This window comes from Varanus komodoensis, unplaced genomic scaffold (assembly GCF_004798865.1).
Source record: "Varanus komodoensis strain SLA01 unplaced genomic scaffold, ASM479886v1 scaffold16, whole genome shotgun sequence".
NCBI classification, from domain to species: domain Eukaryota; kingdom Metazoa; phylum Chordata; class Lepidosauria; order Squamata; family Varanidae; genus Varanus; species Varanus komodoensis.
The window spans coordinates 7968566-7986753 of record NW_025335468.1 but is presented as its reverse complement, the minus strand read 5'-3'; the positions used below and the strand labels follow the sequence as shown (position 1 = coordinate 7986753).

Sequence of the window (18188 nt, the reverse complement as noted above, 5' to 3'; positions counted from 1 at the left end):
AATGGCTGCCTCAACAGCTTGTCCTGGGTAATGAGCATGACTGCAATTATGTTTAGTTCTGGGTTCTTCTCTTCTTCTTCAGCTTGGTGGAAATAACTACTCTGCACAAGTTCATGTGCTGCTTTCCCCACACATCAAGTTAACACCACTGTAAACCCAGGCTTGTGTGTCATCTTGTACCAGTGGTAGATTCTTGTGCTTCTTTTGCGCTTCTCTTTCCTACCAAGCTGAAACCACAGAGTCATCCCATGAAGGCAGATTGGAGGCTCCTGTGATCCTGACAGGGCTCGTCCCACACGGTTTTCTGCCAGAGGCAAAGGAGAAGACATTTGCCCATGCCATGTGCAGAACTCAGAGAGACTCTGTTCACCACAGCAGAGGGAGCAAGCTAATTTAGGGGATAAAAGGCAGGCAGTGTGGCATGTGCAGCTCTGTCTGCAAACAGGGCAACAACCGGCGAGTCCAAGAGGAACATTTGGGAAGTGCAAAGTGAACAGCTGGGAAGCTGCCATCGCTTTCTGCCAGCATCTGCTGCCTGAGGCAGTTGCCTCCCTCTGCCTAATGGTAGGGCTGGTCCTGGTCGCCTTTCATCCCGAGACAGCTGCCCTTTGCATGGCCAGGGACTCAAAAGAATATTTTATTGTCTTGCCCTAAAAGCGTTTAGCTATATCTCTCATGGATCCCCATGTTCCACAGGGACTTGCGCTAGCAGCTCTTCCTTTGCAAACTTGCCCGACCATCCAAGAAACAGGATGGGCTCCCTTCGTGTTTAGCTGTTGGGTAGCGGCAGCCTGAAACGTGTCTTCAGGCCCAGGGTTTTGTCAACGTCTTCCACAGGCTGCAGGCTGTGCCACTGTGCGATCGGCCTGCGGGGATTGGCCAGCATATCTGACCAATGGCGCAGCTGGTTGCCTGCAGCACGGCAGCCAAGGAACAGTTTCCCGATCTGCTCATCCTTGGACATTTTGTCATGATCCCAGACAGAAATCACCAGATCTACATTCTGAAAGAAGGGAAAACACAAGTTGAGCACATTTTCCCCCTATAGAGTGGTGGAATTTAGACATTATAGCAGTAGCCCCATGGCTGCTCTTTGGTGGGTTCATCCCATCCCATTGCACTGCTGAAATGTTTCATTGAAGGCCTTCACTCATCGCATGGTTAACAGGGCTACGTGTGCTTGGTGTCAGCACCCAGCTGTCACAGCGGCCTGCGAAAAGCCATGTTGGGTCACACCGAGGATCCGTCTCATCCAGCATTTTGTTCACACAAGAGCCAACTAGCTGTGCAAGGGAAAGCCACCAGGAGTAGGAGTGCGTCGGCACCCCTCCGGTCTCAGCCAGACCCAGTCTCAGTCAGACAACAACTGTGCTGTAAAATGCAAGCCAGTCACCTGCTCTCCTGCTCTCTTGGTGTCATTTTTGCTATAGGGTTAGCCCATAACGCCATACAGACAGCCACCACCTTGGGTTTACAAGAGCTGAGCAGGGCTGTCATGAACGGGACGTTCTGGAGGGCCATATCGGAGATGACTTGATGGCATGCAGCAGCAGCAGCAGCAGCTGGTGGATAACACAGATGTACAAGCAGCTCTGGGGGCTCCAGGCATCCAAGCTTTGTCAGGTATAAAGAAGAGACATTCTTATGGCAGCCTGAGTGAAAGATGTCTCTGCAAAGGCACTGTGCTAATCTAGATGGTGATAATTCCTGAGCAACAGGCATCTGGACACAGAGGACATACCTGGATTATGCTGAAAGGCACTTCAAAAAGAAATGCCTCGTTGAAGTAGGGGTGTAATGTATTTTTCTTTATGCTCGTCTTCTTTTTCTTCCACTTCTTTTTGTTCAGAATAAGTTGCACTTTCACATAGGGGTCTGGGAAGGAGAAAATTGCCAGAGACAGTTGAAAGGAAGAAGAGAAATTCTAGATTGGGCTACAACAGGAGGTAATCCTGGGTTGCCTTTCAGCCGCTCTGAGGTCCCTTATAAGGCAGGATAGGACCACTTCCCCCTGACATTCACTTTCCACTAGAGTTTCCCAGCACTGCAGCCTATAGCAGCACTGCAGGTGTTCAAGGATAGGCTGGACGTCCACATGGTGGGCATGTCGTGAGCCAGTTCTTCCTTTGTTCCAAAACACTGTGAAACCACCACCACCACATTTATATCCCACCTTCTCCCACTCAAGGTGGCTACATGCAGCTTGCAGGTGGTCTCCCCTCCAAGCTGAGGCCAGCCCCAGACTCGCTTAGCTTCAACATGGCAAATGTCTTATGTCCCTTCAGACCACACTCTAGTACCAGCTACAGACAAGCTCATTCCATTTCATGACACAAGAGATACTTGGAGTTCTTACAACAGAGGCCTTGGACGTACCCTTCCTATGTTCATGAACAGCAAGATACCATGTCCAGGCTATTACATTAGACCAGAGAAGATCCTGGACTTAATGTGATTCCAAGCGTGATCTGAGCAATATATATTAATGGGTGTCTGTGTCTGTTTTCGTGTACCTGACAGGCCATGGGCATCCATCTGCTTGAGCTTTTTGGCTTCCAAGATGACCACTGTTAATTTGCTGGTGCTGGGGATGTATCGGAGTGAGAAGCAAATCTCCCCAAGTCGTTCTTGCTATTAGATAGAGAAAGGACAGGAGGGAGGCAAAATGTTCATACAACTCACTGACAAACTGCTAAGACCAGAAGCCAAAAGGCCCAATTACAAAGTGTCAAAGGCTCCAGACCACCAGGAAGTCATTATCCACATCCAGAAGTCATTCCCACGTTCTTAGAAGAGTGAGGGAGAATTTTGATGACACAGAGGTAAAACAAGGGCACTGGGAGATTGTCTTAGATTTCCCAAATCACATATTCAGGAGCTGAAAAGTATTTGTATTTAAGGCAAACAAAGAACAATAACTCTTCTGTTTTAAGGGCATGGACAAGTACCCTTAACAAACTGGACTTCCCATGTTGTTGTTTTCTCCTGCCTTTGGCAATACTTTGACTGTTGGTTCAGCCAGTGGTCTCCATGTTTCCCAAGTATGCTGCTTGCAAGATTGTTTGATTGAATGCACTTTCCTTGCTTTCATTTTTTTTCTTTTTTCTTTTTTTGTATTTATTTAAAAGCAACAAAGTGACTCTTTTTGGTGGTGTTCCAAGACATCAGCCAATTAAGTTGTGGTCCAAGAGTCCTTGTTCCCCTGAGCTCAGTTCTGCAGAGAAGATGCTTTGTTGCAGCAAGTATTCTCCCGCATGGGTCCCTGTGCTCAAATACTGCATGCTTCTATGCAGCCCACAGTGCTATGTCCTATTTGCCGTCATCGCTGCCAGATAGTGCTCTCTAGGGCATTATTCAGTTCTGCAGCAATAATCACATCATAGGAACTGCCTCGCTGAGGGTAAGATGCTATCATTTCCAGCTTTCTGTGGCAGCCATGGGGAGCTCATAAGCCAAGAAGGATCATTTTCTAAAAAGCCCCAACTGCTTTAGTCTTTTCTCAAGGGGTAAGAAGAATAAAAATCTGCTTCAGTTTCATTTTATGCCAGGATTTTCCAGCTTAGGTTTGGTGCCATTTGTTTGAGCCAAACGGACTTGGGAAGATGCAGAAAACTGGTCTTCCTCCACTTCCCCCAACAGGCATGTTGACATTTTCTGTCACCAAATGGTGGGACTCAGCTGAGATTCCTTCAGGCAGCCTCTGTCTATGAACAACAGAGAGCACTCTTTGGACCAGGAGGTAAACTTTGCTGAAACTACCATGGACACGGTACCCCTGCTTGCGTCAGAATGCCTAATGACAACTATCTGGGATGGATATAGTCAGTATCACTGACTATAGACTTCACATGTTAATTATCCCAGCCATGCAAGGATGCCTGCCTTATCACTCAATAACTTTTATATATGCATCCTCTTAAGGTAATTATCAGTATCTGTAGTTTTTGCATTTCAGTTAACTCTGGCAAACAGTTTGCATCTGTATATAACTATTCCAACTTTTATTGGCTAACATTTTATACATCTGATGACATAGACAGTACACACACCATTAATGCTTTAACCTTTAAGGTGGCACAAGACTTTGTTGCCATTCTTACTATCCAACAAGGAATAGTATTTGTGAGCATGTGCAAAGTGCTTAAACACATGCTTAGATAGTGAGCAGGGCTTCCTTCCAGAGCTCCTGTGCAATTTTGGTCTTTCTTGGCACTTCCCCGATCAGATGTTCAACATGGCCAACACCTTTTCTTGTTGGCAGCCCAAAAATTGCTGATATGTTTAAAAGTTGTAGTTCATGGTACCACCACTGCTGCTCCATATTCCAGCTTTCTCCACATTGGTCCCCCAGAATAAATTCTATTGCAACTCCCATCATTCCCAGCTAGCAAGGGAGTTGCAGTCCAACACTTTTGAAGGATGCCAGGCTGAAGAAGGCTCTCATATCTGACTATACCTTCTTTTTCACCACTGGCTGTACCATAACATCCTGTTTTCTACCTCACTTAAGTCATATATGCAGCAGAAAACATTCCTTCTTACTTTCTTTTATTTTCCAAAATTCCTCTTCTAATGATTAAAAATATTTTGGCTTGCTCAGGCTAAAGATTTGCATGTACATACCCACACTGTTTTCAGATTGCAAAGAGTTATCATTCCTAGCTACAAAATTTCTCACACTGTTCTCCATATGTGCCCATGTAAGCAGCAGAACTTACATAACTTCCAGTGTGGCGACCATCTTATATAATACACTTATATAATAGGTTAGTCATGCAACCTGATGCAACAAACGTAACAGAAACGTGTTGCTATTTATCCAGTAAAATAAATTTTGCTTGGCCAGCAAAATTAGTCAGCTATTAAGCTGACATTGTGACTAAATGGATCCATGTAACATCCCACCTCTCCACCCCCAGATTTTGAAGACAGAAGTGCCTCATTTTTGTAAGGTGATCTTTTGATGGAGAAAAAAGTTCATCCTATAGAACACGGTTTGGCAAGAGTATGAAGCATGAGTCAGCACTTGACGCTTGTTGCCATTTTGTCTGACTCAGCATGTGTGGGAATAGCTAAGGCGATATCCCTTTCACAGGCAAATGTTGCTGCTGCAAGGCACAGCAGAAGGTGGAACAGTCAGAACACATGGTGATTCTCAGCCTGTTTGGCAGCTGGTCTCGATCCAGCAGTGGTGCCCATAAGCCTCTGAACTGGGACCGTGAAGAGCGTCCCACACAAGATGGGAGGAGTACAGTGGTGATGGAGACTTGGAGGCCGCACCAGGATCGGGCAAGGGCTACAGGTGGCTACAGGTTGTGCACCCTTGTTGTTCTCAATATATCGGAACCCAATTAAATAGGAGCTAGGATTTGCGGGGGAGGAACAGTAGGAGCACCAAGCAGTTCTTAGGGTGGATGATTCGCAAAGCTTTGCCACCACACTCTCTTCCAGTATTTGCCACCCACCTGTCCAAGATACCAACCTCCATCTTGCCAGCTGCTGTGAGCTCATGCCATTGCTCCATGACATGCTGCAGGTCAACCTCACCGAGAGGCAGCCGCATCTCACCGATGATGTCATGTTTGGCAAAGCGGTTGAAGTCATACACCTGCATCACCAGGCTAGCTTCAGCAACCTCTGCTTGCGGTATCTGGACAGGAGGAAAGAAAGAGAAAGCAATCTGATTCCCAGACTTCTCTAGTGGGATTAAATTTCATGTCCTTCTGAAGTTATATGAGCTTGATGCAAAAAATTAGTCTGTGTTATACAGGAATTAAATTCTTAACATAAAAACTGAAGGATTACTCTATTAGAGTAGGCCAAAATCTATCTTGTACAACACTGGATCTCCAACTATAGACAGAAATATATCCCCAAAAAATTACAAGCTGGGCCCAGTGGTGAAAATTATCCCCTGTCTCCATCAGTTGGTGCTCCTATACACAGTCTCTGGATATGGCAGTCCTATTTTCTGTTTTTATGACTGACATCCATTGGTAAGGCTATCATTCATCAAATTGCCTAATGATCTTAAACACTATTTAAAACTGCTGGCTATCACCAAATCTTACAGTAACAAAGCACAGAATTTAATGTAAGGTATGAGGAAGTCTCTCTTTTGTTTGTCTTGAATCCACTGCTAAGAAATTTTGATTATCCCAAGAATTCATTTTACAAGAGAATCTTTTCACATGTAATTCTCAGTATTCCATCCATTTCTTTAAAAATCTCAGTCATTTTGGCCTTTTGCTGTTGTCTTCTTAAGCTAAAAAAAGATGTTAAATACCTTTGATAATTTTAGGTCCTCCTCTATACTGCTGCTAGGTTTACCGTATGCTTTTAGATATATAAATATATTGTCACATTATTATCAAATTCTTTTGTGGGATTTTTTAATATAATCTGGTTTGGGAGACAATTTGCTCTTAAAGGCAGCCTAGATATATTTTGAAAGTACAATCCTATACATGTTTTTTTTATTTATTTAAAGCTTTTGTATGCCATCCTATTATACAAGATCTCAGGACGGCTTACAATATTTAAAAAGACAATTAAAACAACAATTTCAATAAATAATAAAAAAGAACAAAACAATAAATCACAAAACAAACAGAGCGACTAAACTTTAAAACTATTAAAGTTTAAAATACCATTTAAATAAAAAGAAAACAGTTCAAATAGAAAAAAATCATTCAGCAGCTCTCAACATTCCCCACCCAGCCATGCTGTCTAAGTAAATTAAATAAACTCGTTGTAATTCATATATTTGTATGCAGGCTTCTATATTTAAGGTGGTTAATGATCTCCATAATCTCAAAATTGTAGAAATTACGTATCCTTACATAAACATTTCACTCCATGTACTCACTGACAAGCTATTTTGCTTGTCTAAAGGCAAATCCCCATTGAGGTCTGCCTTAACCACGTAATTTACACTCTGATCTAAATACATGGTATGGAAGTTGTTCCAATAAATTCAACAGAGCTTGTTTGGATAATGCTGTTAGGAAAGGGCTTATCAACAAACCATCCATTAATCATTTACTTGAGTGTCATTTCACTGAAGTTAATTAACAACCCCTGGACACTGGGGAGTAACTTTACCTAATAATTAAGGGATTTCCTGTATAATATACAGAGATATACATAGTACAATACTGGGATGGAGAGAAGCATTGATTAGCATAAGAAGGCCCTGCATCCTACCTGAAAAACAAAGGTCTCATTGAAAACAGGGTTGAGCGTCTTACGGTAAACTTTTGTTTCATACTTCTTCCTGATATCAGATGTCAAGTAGACAAGCACGTACGGATCAGAGGTACCTCCACTGTCCATCGCCTTCAAGTCTGCTGCCTGTTTCACGCCAACCTTCATCTTAAAGATAATCAGTGCCAATATATTAGCATCATCATATGGCGATGCCTATAGAGTTTGCATGTTCTCAGATGTTGCAGGCATGGGCAACAATTGGAGTGGAGAAAAGGAGGGAGAGGACTCCAGAAGAAGAAAAAAATGTTTATAGTCCCATGTTTTAGAATATCTTTCCTCTCGGTGGGGTATATAGTGCTCCTTAGGAAAGATTTTCTTCTGCGCTGGGCCTGCGAATATATGTGCGCACCTGGAGTTTTCTCCCTCCCCTTTCCTGTTTATGGGGCCAACCTCTTTTTTTCATTAGTTTCTCAACAAGAAGGAGTGGATGAAGAGCCAGAGATGGAAAGGTAAAGAGATCTTCATCTCTCTGCTCCTGCTAGAGGGCTGTTTTTAGCCATCTAGCAATGGTGTTTCCAAGGGGGGAGAGACGGGTGCCTCATATTTGTTTTCCCTCTTTCTGAGGTTTGTTTTACCAACTATGCAAAGCAGCTGATGCAATTCTTTCTATGCTGGCTGTGAGGGGGTTCCAATTCACACATCTCCAACCCTGATGCTGTGAATCCAACCTGCCCTATGGTCCCCAGGGGCTGCCTGATAATTCCCTAAGTGCAAGAAAGAACTACAGTATTTGTTCTATGAAAATAATGGATTCAGAACACTGGGAAGAGATGGGTCCTTGATGAGATAATAGAGCTTTACATTAGAAGAGGAACACATATTGCACCCTGGGATTTGTGGATCATACCTCTTGACTACGGAAGTCATACTCCAGGGAATACTGCAGTCGTCCTCGTTTCTCATTGTCCAGTCCACATTCTATGTCGTCCATGTCAGGTTGAACCTAAGTCAAAAGAGCAAAACCCTCTCTTTATTCTGAAGATAAAAGAGACAGTTTGCTAACACAGCTGCAGCCCTTGAAGCAGATGATCAGTTCAGCAACTGGCAGTGCCAATGAAAAATACAGTTGCTGCAAGTGACATAATAAAGAACACCTACTGTGGAATCAAGCGGGGAAAATTAGACTCATGCAGGACTCTCATCAATGAACACCTTCCAGATTCCATGCAGGACTCCATTCACGAATCAAAAGATAAGAAGGATGAACATTCAAGCTGCTCTGTCATGCCAGCTGCTCCCAGACATCCGATGTCTTAATTTTTCCTATTTCCTCTACTAGGTCTATGTGCAATGCACAGTAGCAAGTGCAGCTGTAATACCCCCAAGTTTCCATGGGAAAGTTTCCATACTAAGCTCCCTTCCAATATCTTTATTTTGGGCGCATCCCTGTTACTTCTGAACCAAAACTGCTTATAATCATGGCAGTTTGGAATCCAATAGCTAGACCTTCACTTCTTCCCGCTTACAACCAGCCAGCCTCTCATTCAATGGATCAGAGGCTTTTATTTCCTTGCTTTTTCCAATAGAAAAGGGTCTGAAAATTGGTAGTTGAGTTGCTGCTAATCTCATCCCCTACTACAACTTGTGACCTTCCAGATGTTTTGGTCATCTCTTCCAGGTTCAGTCACCATTAGCTATTTTGGCTAAGGCAGATGGGAATTCTAGGCCAAGACATCCCTACGGAGGCCAGCTGGACAGTGCAATAAATGTTGCTGCTGCTGCTTTTCTCTTCCTGCCTTGCTACTTCATTCTATCATCTCCCACAATACTTTGCTGAAACTACAGAGGAAGAGACACAGAGGTTTCACTGCAAAGTCCTCATTGGATGAACTCTGCTTGAAGTTTATCCTCAACTTTCTGAGTGCAACATTCCAGCTCTTGAAAGTGAGCTGACCCACCTTGGCCATGGCAGGACACAGCAATGGGAAGAACTTACCAGACTGGCAGTGGTGGAGGAGCCATTGATGTTGGCAAGGTTGAGTTTCTCCTTCTTCTTGTGCTTCTTTCTGCAACAGCAGCACTTGATCAGGCAGATGAGGATGAGCAGCAGGACTAGGCCCACAGCGACTGCGATGGCTATGAGAGCCCATCTGGGTACTGTTACAGCATTAGGAGACAAGGAAGGTGCTCAGTTTGACTCTTTTTGTAACACGGAGCAGCCGGGCTGGTGACCTCCAGGTGTTATGGACACCAGTTCCTAACACTTCAAATTAGCATGGCCAATGGTCAAGGATTATGGGTACTGTAATCAAAATTATCTGAAGGGTACAGCATATCAGTGAGGCATCTTGGCCAAGGTCAGCATTTCTGAAATGGAAGTATCTCTTCCAAATACCAAATGTTTGGAAGAGATACTTCCAAACAAAAACAAAATTAAAAATAATCAAGACAGGAAGACCATAACCTTAAGGGCACTCAGGCAATAGGAACTCCCCCCCCCCACACCATTTTTTCATATCTTTTTGGGGTGCTTTCCTATTGCTAGCAAGCAAAGGGCATTGTGCAGCTATTATGTCTAATGCTCCTTAGATTATTTGTGGGGAGGATGGGTGGAGAGGGAGAGGGGAGACACTGGGAAAATTTGAGAGCAAAGTTATTGTTGGCTAGACCCCTCATCAAGTTCTGTGAAAGCGTCCCAGCAATCACACAATAAAAGCCTCTTCTTAGAAGTACCCTTCATTTCTTTCACAAGGGGCTGGAGTTTTCTTTCTGACTTTATTAATGGGAAGAAACCAGGCCAGGTGCTTATCCCAGAACCATCACAAGTATCTTCTCACGTTTTAGGAAGACTGAGGAACATTTGCTTTTAGTTATACTTACAACTACCAGCAGATGGCAGCCTTCATTGCATCAACAGCCCGGCTTTTCCTTAGAGGAAATATTTTTTTCGTTTCTGCCAACTGTGTACTGCATCCTCCCCATTCACACAGCCAAATAATGTTTTCTCTTACCTGACCCTGCCAAAGTCATTTGTAGGGGATTTTAAAAAGAAATGGAAAGAAAGCAGCCTAAAGAAACACACTTTTGATCATCTTTCATTAAACAAAACCAGGAAGGCATGGGTACAACTTCTTTTCACATGACTCTCCATTTCCCTTTTAAGATGACAGAGTTTCACAGTCCGCCATTCTTTATTCTTAGTTCCTCACATGTTTTATGGGGAAAGGTCATGTTCAGGTGATATTTTGACACATGTGGCCCTGAGAGAAACCCTGAGGCTGCAAAACCCCTATACGAACACATCCTTGAGCCAGGTTATCTGAGCGATGAACTGTATGATTACAGTAATTGTGTACATGTGTCAGCTTTAATGCAGCCATGACAGAAGGGAGCTATTCTTGTTTATTTGTGCTACCACAATAATATCCTATTGTTTTTCCACTTGCAAAGAGCTCATGTTAACCATGCTACAGTCCCAAAGGAAACTGCCCACACTAACCTCCAAAGGGGGGAAAAAAGAAAGAAATTCCCAATTCCTGCTCAGGAAAGAAGCTGACATTGAAAACTGCTATGGTGATATTGGTCAAGTCAGCCTAATCAGCTTCCCAGGACTGTTCTGATGATAAAAGGGGGCAATGGTGGTTGAAGACAGATTGACTCCATAAAGTTGAAGATGGATTGACTCCATAAAGGAAGCCATAGCCCTGAGTTTACAAGGGATGAACAGAGATTTCAAGGACAGAACATTTTGGAGGGCCTTCATTCAGAGTGTTGCCATAAGTCAAAAATGATTTGCTGGCACATAATAACAACAATGGCAATGCACTAGAAGAATGAATGTGGGAAAGACTAAGTGGGGATGAACATGCAGGCAAGTCAGGGACCTCAGGGGCACACGGCTGACAGACAACAGATAGGGAGAAAATTGGACAGGTAAATATGGAAAGACAGAAGGACTGTGGACCACAGAAGCCAAAGAAATGAGGGGCTGAATGGGCTTGGGCACACTGATTCCAACTAACCAACTGAGTAATTGCTCCATGTATGTAGGGCATTTTCATATTTTGGAGGCTATAAAGAGAGAAAACAAAGACTTTACAGCAATGGAGCCTTGACCAAACTCCCCCAGCAATTCTGTTGTTGTAAGTTCTGCGTCTGAATAGAAGAAGATTAATGAGTCCAGGCCTACCTCTGAAAATTGCCTTAATAGTCTTGGCAAGGTTGCAAGAGATCTCCTTCTATAGGCAAATACAGGTGCTATGTTGCTGTGGGAACTAAATAGTTGCCCAATGGCTCCTGGGTAGCCATAAAACCATTTCCTGGAATGCTTGAAATGGGGAACTCTGCAGAGTTTATAGCAGACCTTCCCTACAGAACTAAGGAAGATGTGGTCTAGGTGTCTGCTTGTGAAGAAAAACTGCAGTTTGAGTCAGGGCAGATTGTGGGAAACTGAGATGAACAAAGAAAAAAGAGGTTCTGGACTCTCTCAGCATCTCAGGAGGCTGCCTCCCTACCAATCTGCTGTAGGATCAGTGGACTTTGGTCATCTATTGATATGCTTAAGCTGTATCTCCATCTATGCTCCACCTGTGTATTTGTAAGTAAATGCAAATATTACAATTAGGTCCCAGTGACTTATTTTGACAGGAAACTAAACCCTGGAACTTCCCGCCATTCAGAGACATCGGCTGAGCATAATGGTGCATCGTCTCTGCATTTGGTTTAATACTACTAACTCTTGAGTTTACTCACACGGGATTTTGTTAAGGATGCCTTCAATGATGCTTGGCTGGCTGGTGGTCACAAAAGGGCTTGTTGTGATGTTACTGGGACTGCTGGGTGCAGCAGTGATGCCAGAGACTGCTCCTTTAGCCATGGCTTAGGGAAGGTGAGCTGGAAAGGTAAATGGAAGAATTATTGACAAGACATTTATGAATGTCCAATTTCAGCCATGCAGAGTGCAGTTTATGATAACAGCCTAATATGAGCCTGATCTCAGTATCAGGACCAATCTTCTGTAGTACAATCCTATATGTGTTACTCAGAAGTAATTCCATTTGCATTCAATGGGACCACCTCCTATACATTCCTACCTCTAAGGCAGGTATGTATAGGGTTGCAGGCTTAAACAGCAGGGGTGCACTTCTGGATGTCAAGTAGGGGAAGCATAACCACTTAGAAGGAAAACGAATGCCTATCACACCCTTCCTGATCTCCAGAAAGGTTACTCCTCCAAGAGAATATATTTGCTTTGCTCAGCCAATGAAATAAAAACTGTAAATCATCCTGGAAGCTGGGAGTGTTTCCAGATTTGGAGGAAAGAAAGAGAAAGGTGGGGAGAATATATGTGCAGGGGAAGAACCTTTAAGAAGGGTTTAAAAATAATTTTTCGAATGACATCTCCAAATCCCAGTCTGGATATCACAAAGCACATCGAGTTTTCCTTAGAGAAAAGAGCATGTTGTCTTCTGACTTGCTGCCACCCGTTCTATCATTTGAACAAGGTGTGGAGGTTAAACTCCTCCCTGGGAACACATGCACAGAGACCACACCAAATCAGTGCGGCAGATGCGTCATCCGTTTATCTTGGCTCCCTTTTCTTGTCCACTCACCGTGAGCGTTAACATGCCTGCACGCCATCAAGAGATGCAGCTGGCAATGGCGAGCCATGTTACTCAGTCAACATAAAAATGATTCTTCTGACAGCAGAGATGGCTCTTAAACTTCTTTTCTGCCTCAGGGCCCGGGAGATTAGAAACATTTGCAGGCACAGAGGGCAGGTTCACAGGACACAGGAAGCATTTGGGCTGACGAGTCATGCATGTGGAGTCTTTGCCCTGCTGGCTGCAATGCTCCCATCAGGCAAATCTGGAGTCATCACCCACTCTGTCTTCAGGCAGGTGTCCTGGGGAAACTGCAGGAGGACTGAGGTTTCCCCAGCTCCCTGCCAGGACCACAAAGCAATTTTGGGCTGCTGTGACTTGACCGTTATTGTTTTAAGGATGGGATGATTGTGAAGGCAAACAAAACTCTCAAGCTCTCTTTTGCAAGGGACATTGATGCAGTCCCCCTCCAAGGACCCCTGGCAGTTTCTTGCAAGAGATGCCCTCAGTTCCCCTGCCACAAAAAATTACAGAGATTATGTGTGCAAATAATTGTGCTCCTTCCCCCTTTCAGAAATGGGGCAGGTAGGGCTAACAGCTGGGGGACCCTGGGGTTGATCCCAGACAGTAGGTGGCTGCTGGGTGAAACAAGCACTGCCTCCCACAGGTGGCAGGTAATTATTTCCTCCCTCCCCCATTTGGCAAGCACCTGTCAAGTATGCCAGCTCAGGACCAGGCAGCCCTTGGCAAGGCAAGATTATGCTTTGTGGCAAGAAGCTCTTTCCACCCCCTCCGCAGCACAATCTCCAGACTTTTTATGGGGGGGGGGGAAATCAGGTGTCTCTGCTCGTAGTTGCCCTTCATATTTGGCAAATGCCCCCACACTGGTAGCATGGGGGAACCTGCAAAACTGGAAGGTCAATCCCAGTGAAAGGAGGCAGGGCTTCACTCACTCATCATGTGCCAAGTGTACTTACCCCCTGCTCGACTGCGTTTTATCCACACAGAGGGGACACTTGGAACCTGCATGGTGAATTGAGAGGATGTCTCTCAGATCTGGCTTGCTCTGTGCTCCCTTCCTTCCTTGCTTCTTCTTAGGAGGTCCCAGGTTATCCACACTTGGAAAAATAAGGGCAGTCCAGGTCTCCATAAGCACCCCAATCCCCCAGCCCCAAGATGTGCTGCCAAGGGTGCTTCTCCCACTAAGCCCCTCTTTTTTACAGTGCCTTCTACATGAGCTGTGCAAAGTGATACAGCCTTCCTTTTTGGAACACGCACTTGTTGATAGGCACAAATCTTGAGGAGAAGCTTCTGCTGATACAGTTTGGTCCTGGGACAGTACAGTATCAAAATGTCAGTATACAACTGCTCTTTACCACTCATTTTTAATTGCACACACTCCTCATTTTCAGGTGTTTTGAAAGGTCAGAACTGAGTGTGCCCCCATTAAGCAACCCATGGTTAAACAAAGCAGAAAATTGGTTTTGAATCCGCACTCTCTGCCTTTATCCCCAAATGCAGGACAGGGTGCTTTGCGGGAGAAAGACATTCATTTTAAAGGGAGGTTGAAAGCAGAATGGGGTGATGCATCATTTCTGATGTTGCACACACCCCTTTGAGCAAATGCACCACAATTGTGACTGCATTTTGCAGGTAGATGATCGTGACTTTTTTAAACAAAAGAAAAGCAGATTCAGGAGAGGAAAATGTACAGAAGAGAAGAAGCAGGAGTGGGAAAGGATGCACCACTTTTCCTCCACCCACTGTTTCTCTGCTCCAAAGACACCCCCCCCCCCCTTTCCTCCTATAAGGCACACTAGGAGTGACAGTGCCTCTGTCATTCTGCCTTTAACCATCTACCAAAAATACGTCTGTCTTGACCTGTCATTCATGTTGTTAAAACCATTTCGCACACGGCATCGACTCTTAAAGCCATTTCATCATGGACATCCTTGGCAGTCACAGTTTGGTTGTAGGAGATACCTCTGGAAAAGTCTCACCGGTGCCCTCCCCAACCCTCTCATGTAAACCATTTTGCATAAAAGAAGTGGATCCCCTCCCTATGTTTTGGACTGCAGTTCCCAAAATTCCTAACTGCTTGGTGACACTAGCTGGGGCTGATGGGAGTTGCCCTCCAGGCGGCATGGACTTCACCAGTTTGAGGCAAGCAGTCCTAGAAACGGCATATATGAAGCAGCTTAGGACAGCTGTGCAGTCCTAATCCCCTTCCTCCAGTACAAGGAGATCATGCCGCTCTCCCTGTTTCGAATGCATGCCAGAAACATGACGGGTTAGCATGGTCAGAGCACCCTGCTGGGAGCCCTCAGGCATGCCCCCCCCCCCAGGGGCTCCTTTCCCTTCCTGCTTTTCCTGCTGCAGCTGCCACCCACTCCCTCCCACAGCTAGCCAGCATCTTGGCCCACTGCAGGAGAGGCCTGCAGACACAGGGGCACCAGAGCCAGATGGGGCACCTCTTTCCCTCTCTGAAGAGCTGCACCAGCCCCTTTCTCCTGCTGACCCAGCTCTCCGGGAGACAGGAAGTGGCAGCAGTGAGTGGAGGGCTGGGAGGGATAAGCCCCGCTGAACCGGTGGGGACTCAGGACTACCCAGCCATACCCAGATGCTGGGCCAGTGCACTGAGCCACATGTTCCTCTCCCCTCACTCCTCGATGCCTTAGCCCAGCAGCTTGAAAGGCAGCTGGTAATCATGTCTTCAAGACGGTGACAATGTACTGTGTGTGTTACCAAGCCACGAAATAATTTATGAGGTGCATGAAAATCATTTTCACCTTCACTTCCTTCCTATGCAAAATGGCTTGAGTTAAACCATGCTGAAAATATTAATTCACAGTTTCTTGTTTGCGTGAATCCTTGAAGCATGGTGCAATCAGTTCTCTGACTAAGGCCTCCAGTTTATATGGCACCGTACCACAAACTAAGTTTAGGACTGCCCCATGGCATATATTCCCGTGATCAGGGGACTGACCCCTCCACTGATGGGATGCAGTGCCACCACCTAGAGGACTCTCTCCTGCCCATGTGGCAGTATTATTTGTGTGGCCCAAGGCGTATGAAGGCGTATTTCTTTTTTCCTTTCTTTGTGATTCTCATCAGCGTTCATCTGTATTGCTCGGAATTATGCTTTTGATTTGAAAGACCTGAACAATCTTTCCATAGATATGTCATAGGGGTACTCCGAAGCTTAATTTGGGGGTTCAGAGATATATAAACTTTAAGTCCTTATTCGATTTATAGCCGGGAGCTCTATTTTGAACTAAGGATCTGGGAACCAGTAATCAACTTCAGCCTCATTTGCACTCATGGTACACCATGAGTCTGGAAGCATGAATCCTTTTTCAAGCAGGGACTTTGTCAAGTTGGATCTAATTTCTGAAATATGGAAAATGTAAAAAATTAAATTACAATTTAATTTTAATTAAATTTTGATTCTTAAGAGACTTAGGGCGCAATCCTGTGCGAGTTTTGACATAAAAAGGCCTATAGCTTCCAACATGCCTTAGGATGTAATTCTGTGGCTGTTAGACACTGCCCAGCTGGCCATAGGAAAAGCTAGAGCCCCAGGTCCAACCTTGGAGAAACATTCCAAGGTCAGAGCTCAGGCGCTGACTTAGAAGCACCTTCATTGCCAGCATGGTTCTTTCTGCTACGAGTCCAAAGTCAGAGGCAGTGCTGGGGGCCGGGCATTTTCGGGGGTGGGAATGGAGGACTAAGGCACCCCTTTTCTGTGAGGAATCCTAGCAGTTCCTTCAGCTTCTCTCATCGTGAGCTGGTATAAAACATTTAGACAGCCAAAATGCTCGCCCCACTACTGCTCCTTCCCTCCTTCACCAGATGCCTGTAATCCCCTGAGTTTGGAGGGTTATGGACAGCCATACTGGGTGGCACTGTCAAGAATGCAATTTTATGTATGTTTAGACAGGAAAAAAAATCCTAGGACTCTCAGGGTTCCCTGGCTGCCTTAGCTGACTGAGGAAAAATTGGGGATGTAGGACTTAAATTTGCATGTGATTGTGACTTCTAACACACCATCAGAATATGCTGCTTTACCTAATTTTATTTTTACCTTACAATTCTTTAATGATTTAAATGGGTGGAATAGTTTCTGTAAGTACAGACAAGATTACACAAACAGCTTTCTATATTAAATGTTCATTGAAAATGGAAGTAACATGACTTACTTCTTTTGACTTCTGTTCATCATATTATCTCAGCAGAAGCTGGGTTTTAGCCATTTCTCTTCCCTGAATGGAGCGCACCATTGCTAAATGCGTTGACCCTCAGCTCAGCATACCGAATTTAATCCTGAACGGCAAGAATTGGCTGCCTTTGTTGTGCAGAGCAGAAACTAAACCGGAAATTCTTCTTTGTCCACTGAGAAACCCGACTGATGGGAATGGCTTTGGTTGGCCCCACCTTAAAATGTTGAACTATGTTAAACTATGCACACAAAAAGAAGGCAACTGTGGGCGCTCCCAGCAGGAGGTCAGTTTTCTCAGAGACCCATGTGGCACCTGGCCAGAGAGAGCGGGCTGCAGAAATTCAGGTCCATGAATGCCTGCCCATCTGTTGCAAATTATGTTAACAGGACTGGTTCTGCTGGAGGAGCAAAATTAGTTGTTCTACAAATAATAAATCTTTTAACAGTTGAGTTTAAACGGAAGCAGTGGAAATACTCTTCTGTACCCACATTGCTTTCTCTTAAAGATATCTAGCAAATGGCTTACTTTCCCTCCAGTGGGGACAGGAGGCAGACCAGATTGCAGTTCTCAAAAGTCTTGTTCTGCTTTCAGAGGCTTCTTAAAATGGAATTCAGTTTGGAAGAACTGAAGGAGCAGGCAGTCTCTTTTGGCTGGCAGAATAGGAAAAGGCCTCCTCTTGCTTTGGTGTATATCCTACTCTGTCCCATGTTCTCAGAGCAGCTGAAGAACATGGGAACACAAGAAGTGCCCTCTTGGATCTGACCAAAAGCATTGCTAGTCCAGCTCTGTGTCTGGCACAGTAGTCAATCAGAGGCCCAGAAATGGGACATGAATGGAAGATCTCTCTATTCAGCCATGGTGTCTGTGACCATCATGACCATTAGGCATTGCTAGATGTATCCTCCATGAATTTCTCTAATAGCCTTCTAAAGCCATTTAAGTTGCCACAACTATTATGGCCACACTTGTGATAGTGAATGCCGTAAGAACATAAGAAAAGCCATGCTGGCTCAAACCAAAGGTCCATCTTGCCCAGCGCTCTGTACACACAGTGGCAAACCTGCTGCCCACAGGATCCCTCCGCAGTCTGGGTCTGGGTGCAAGTCCTCCTCCTGCCCAAGCTCCTCCGCAACCAGTGTATGCAGGCAGGCCACCT

At 44.8% G+C, this 18188-nt stretch overlaps 1 protein-coding gene across 1 annotated transcript; it reads right to left on the bottom strand.

Annotated features, from left to right (window-relative positions):
- Positions 1–769: 769 nt before the first annotated feature.
- SYT8 (synaptotagmin 8) lies at positions 770–12085 on the bottom strand. Its single transcript, XM_044425917.1, has 8 exons — positions 11962–12085; positions 9206–9366; positions 8117–8212; positions 7207–7374; positions 5483–5650; positions 2514–2631; positions 1742–1875; positions 770–1003 (listed from the first exon to the last, which is right to left on the bottom strand). The coding sequence occupies exons 1-8, from the start codon at positions 12083–12085 to the stop codon at positions 770–772; spliced, it is 1203 nt and encodes a 400-aa protein (XP_044281852.1).
- Between the last annotated feature and the right edge of the window lie 6103 nt (positions 12086–18188).

Excerpts from the sequence above, each read along its gene's own strand:
- SYT8 (XM_044425917.1), bottom strand. The coding sequence starts at position 12,085 with ATGGCTAAAGGAGCAGTCTCTGGCATCACTGCTGCACCCAGCAGTCCC. Across the intron at positions 7,375-8,116 it reads ATGACTTCCGTAGTCAAGAG|ATGAAGGTTGGCGTGAAACA; the intron begins GTATGATCCACA and ends ATTATCTTTAAG. Across the intron at positions 1,004-1,741 it reads TGCCTTTCAGCATAATCCAG|AATGTAGATCTGGTGATTTC; the intron begins GTATGTCCTCTG and ends CCCTTCTTTCAG.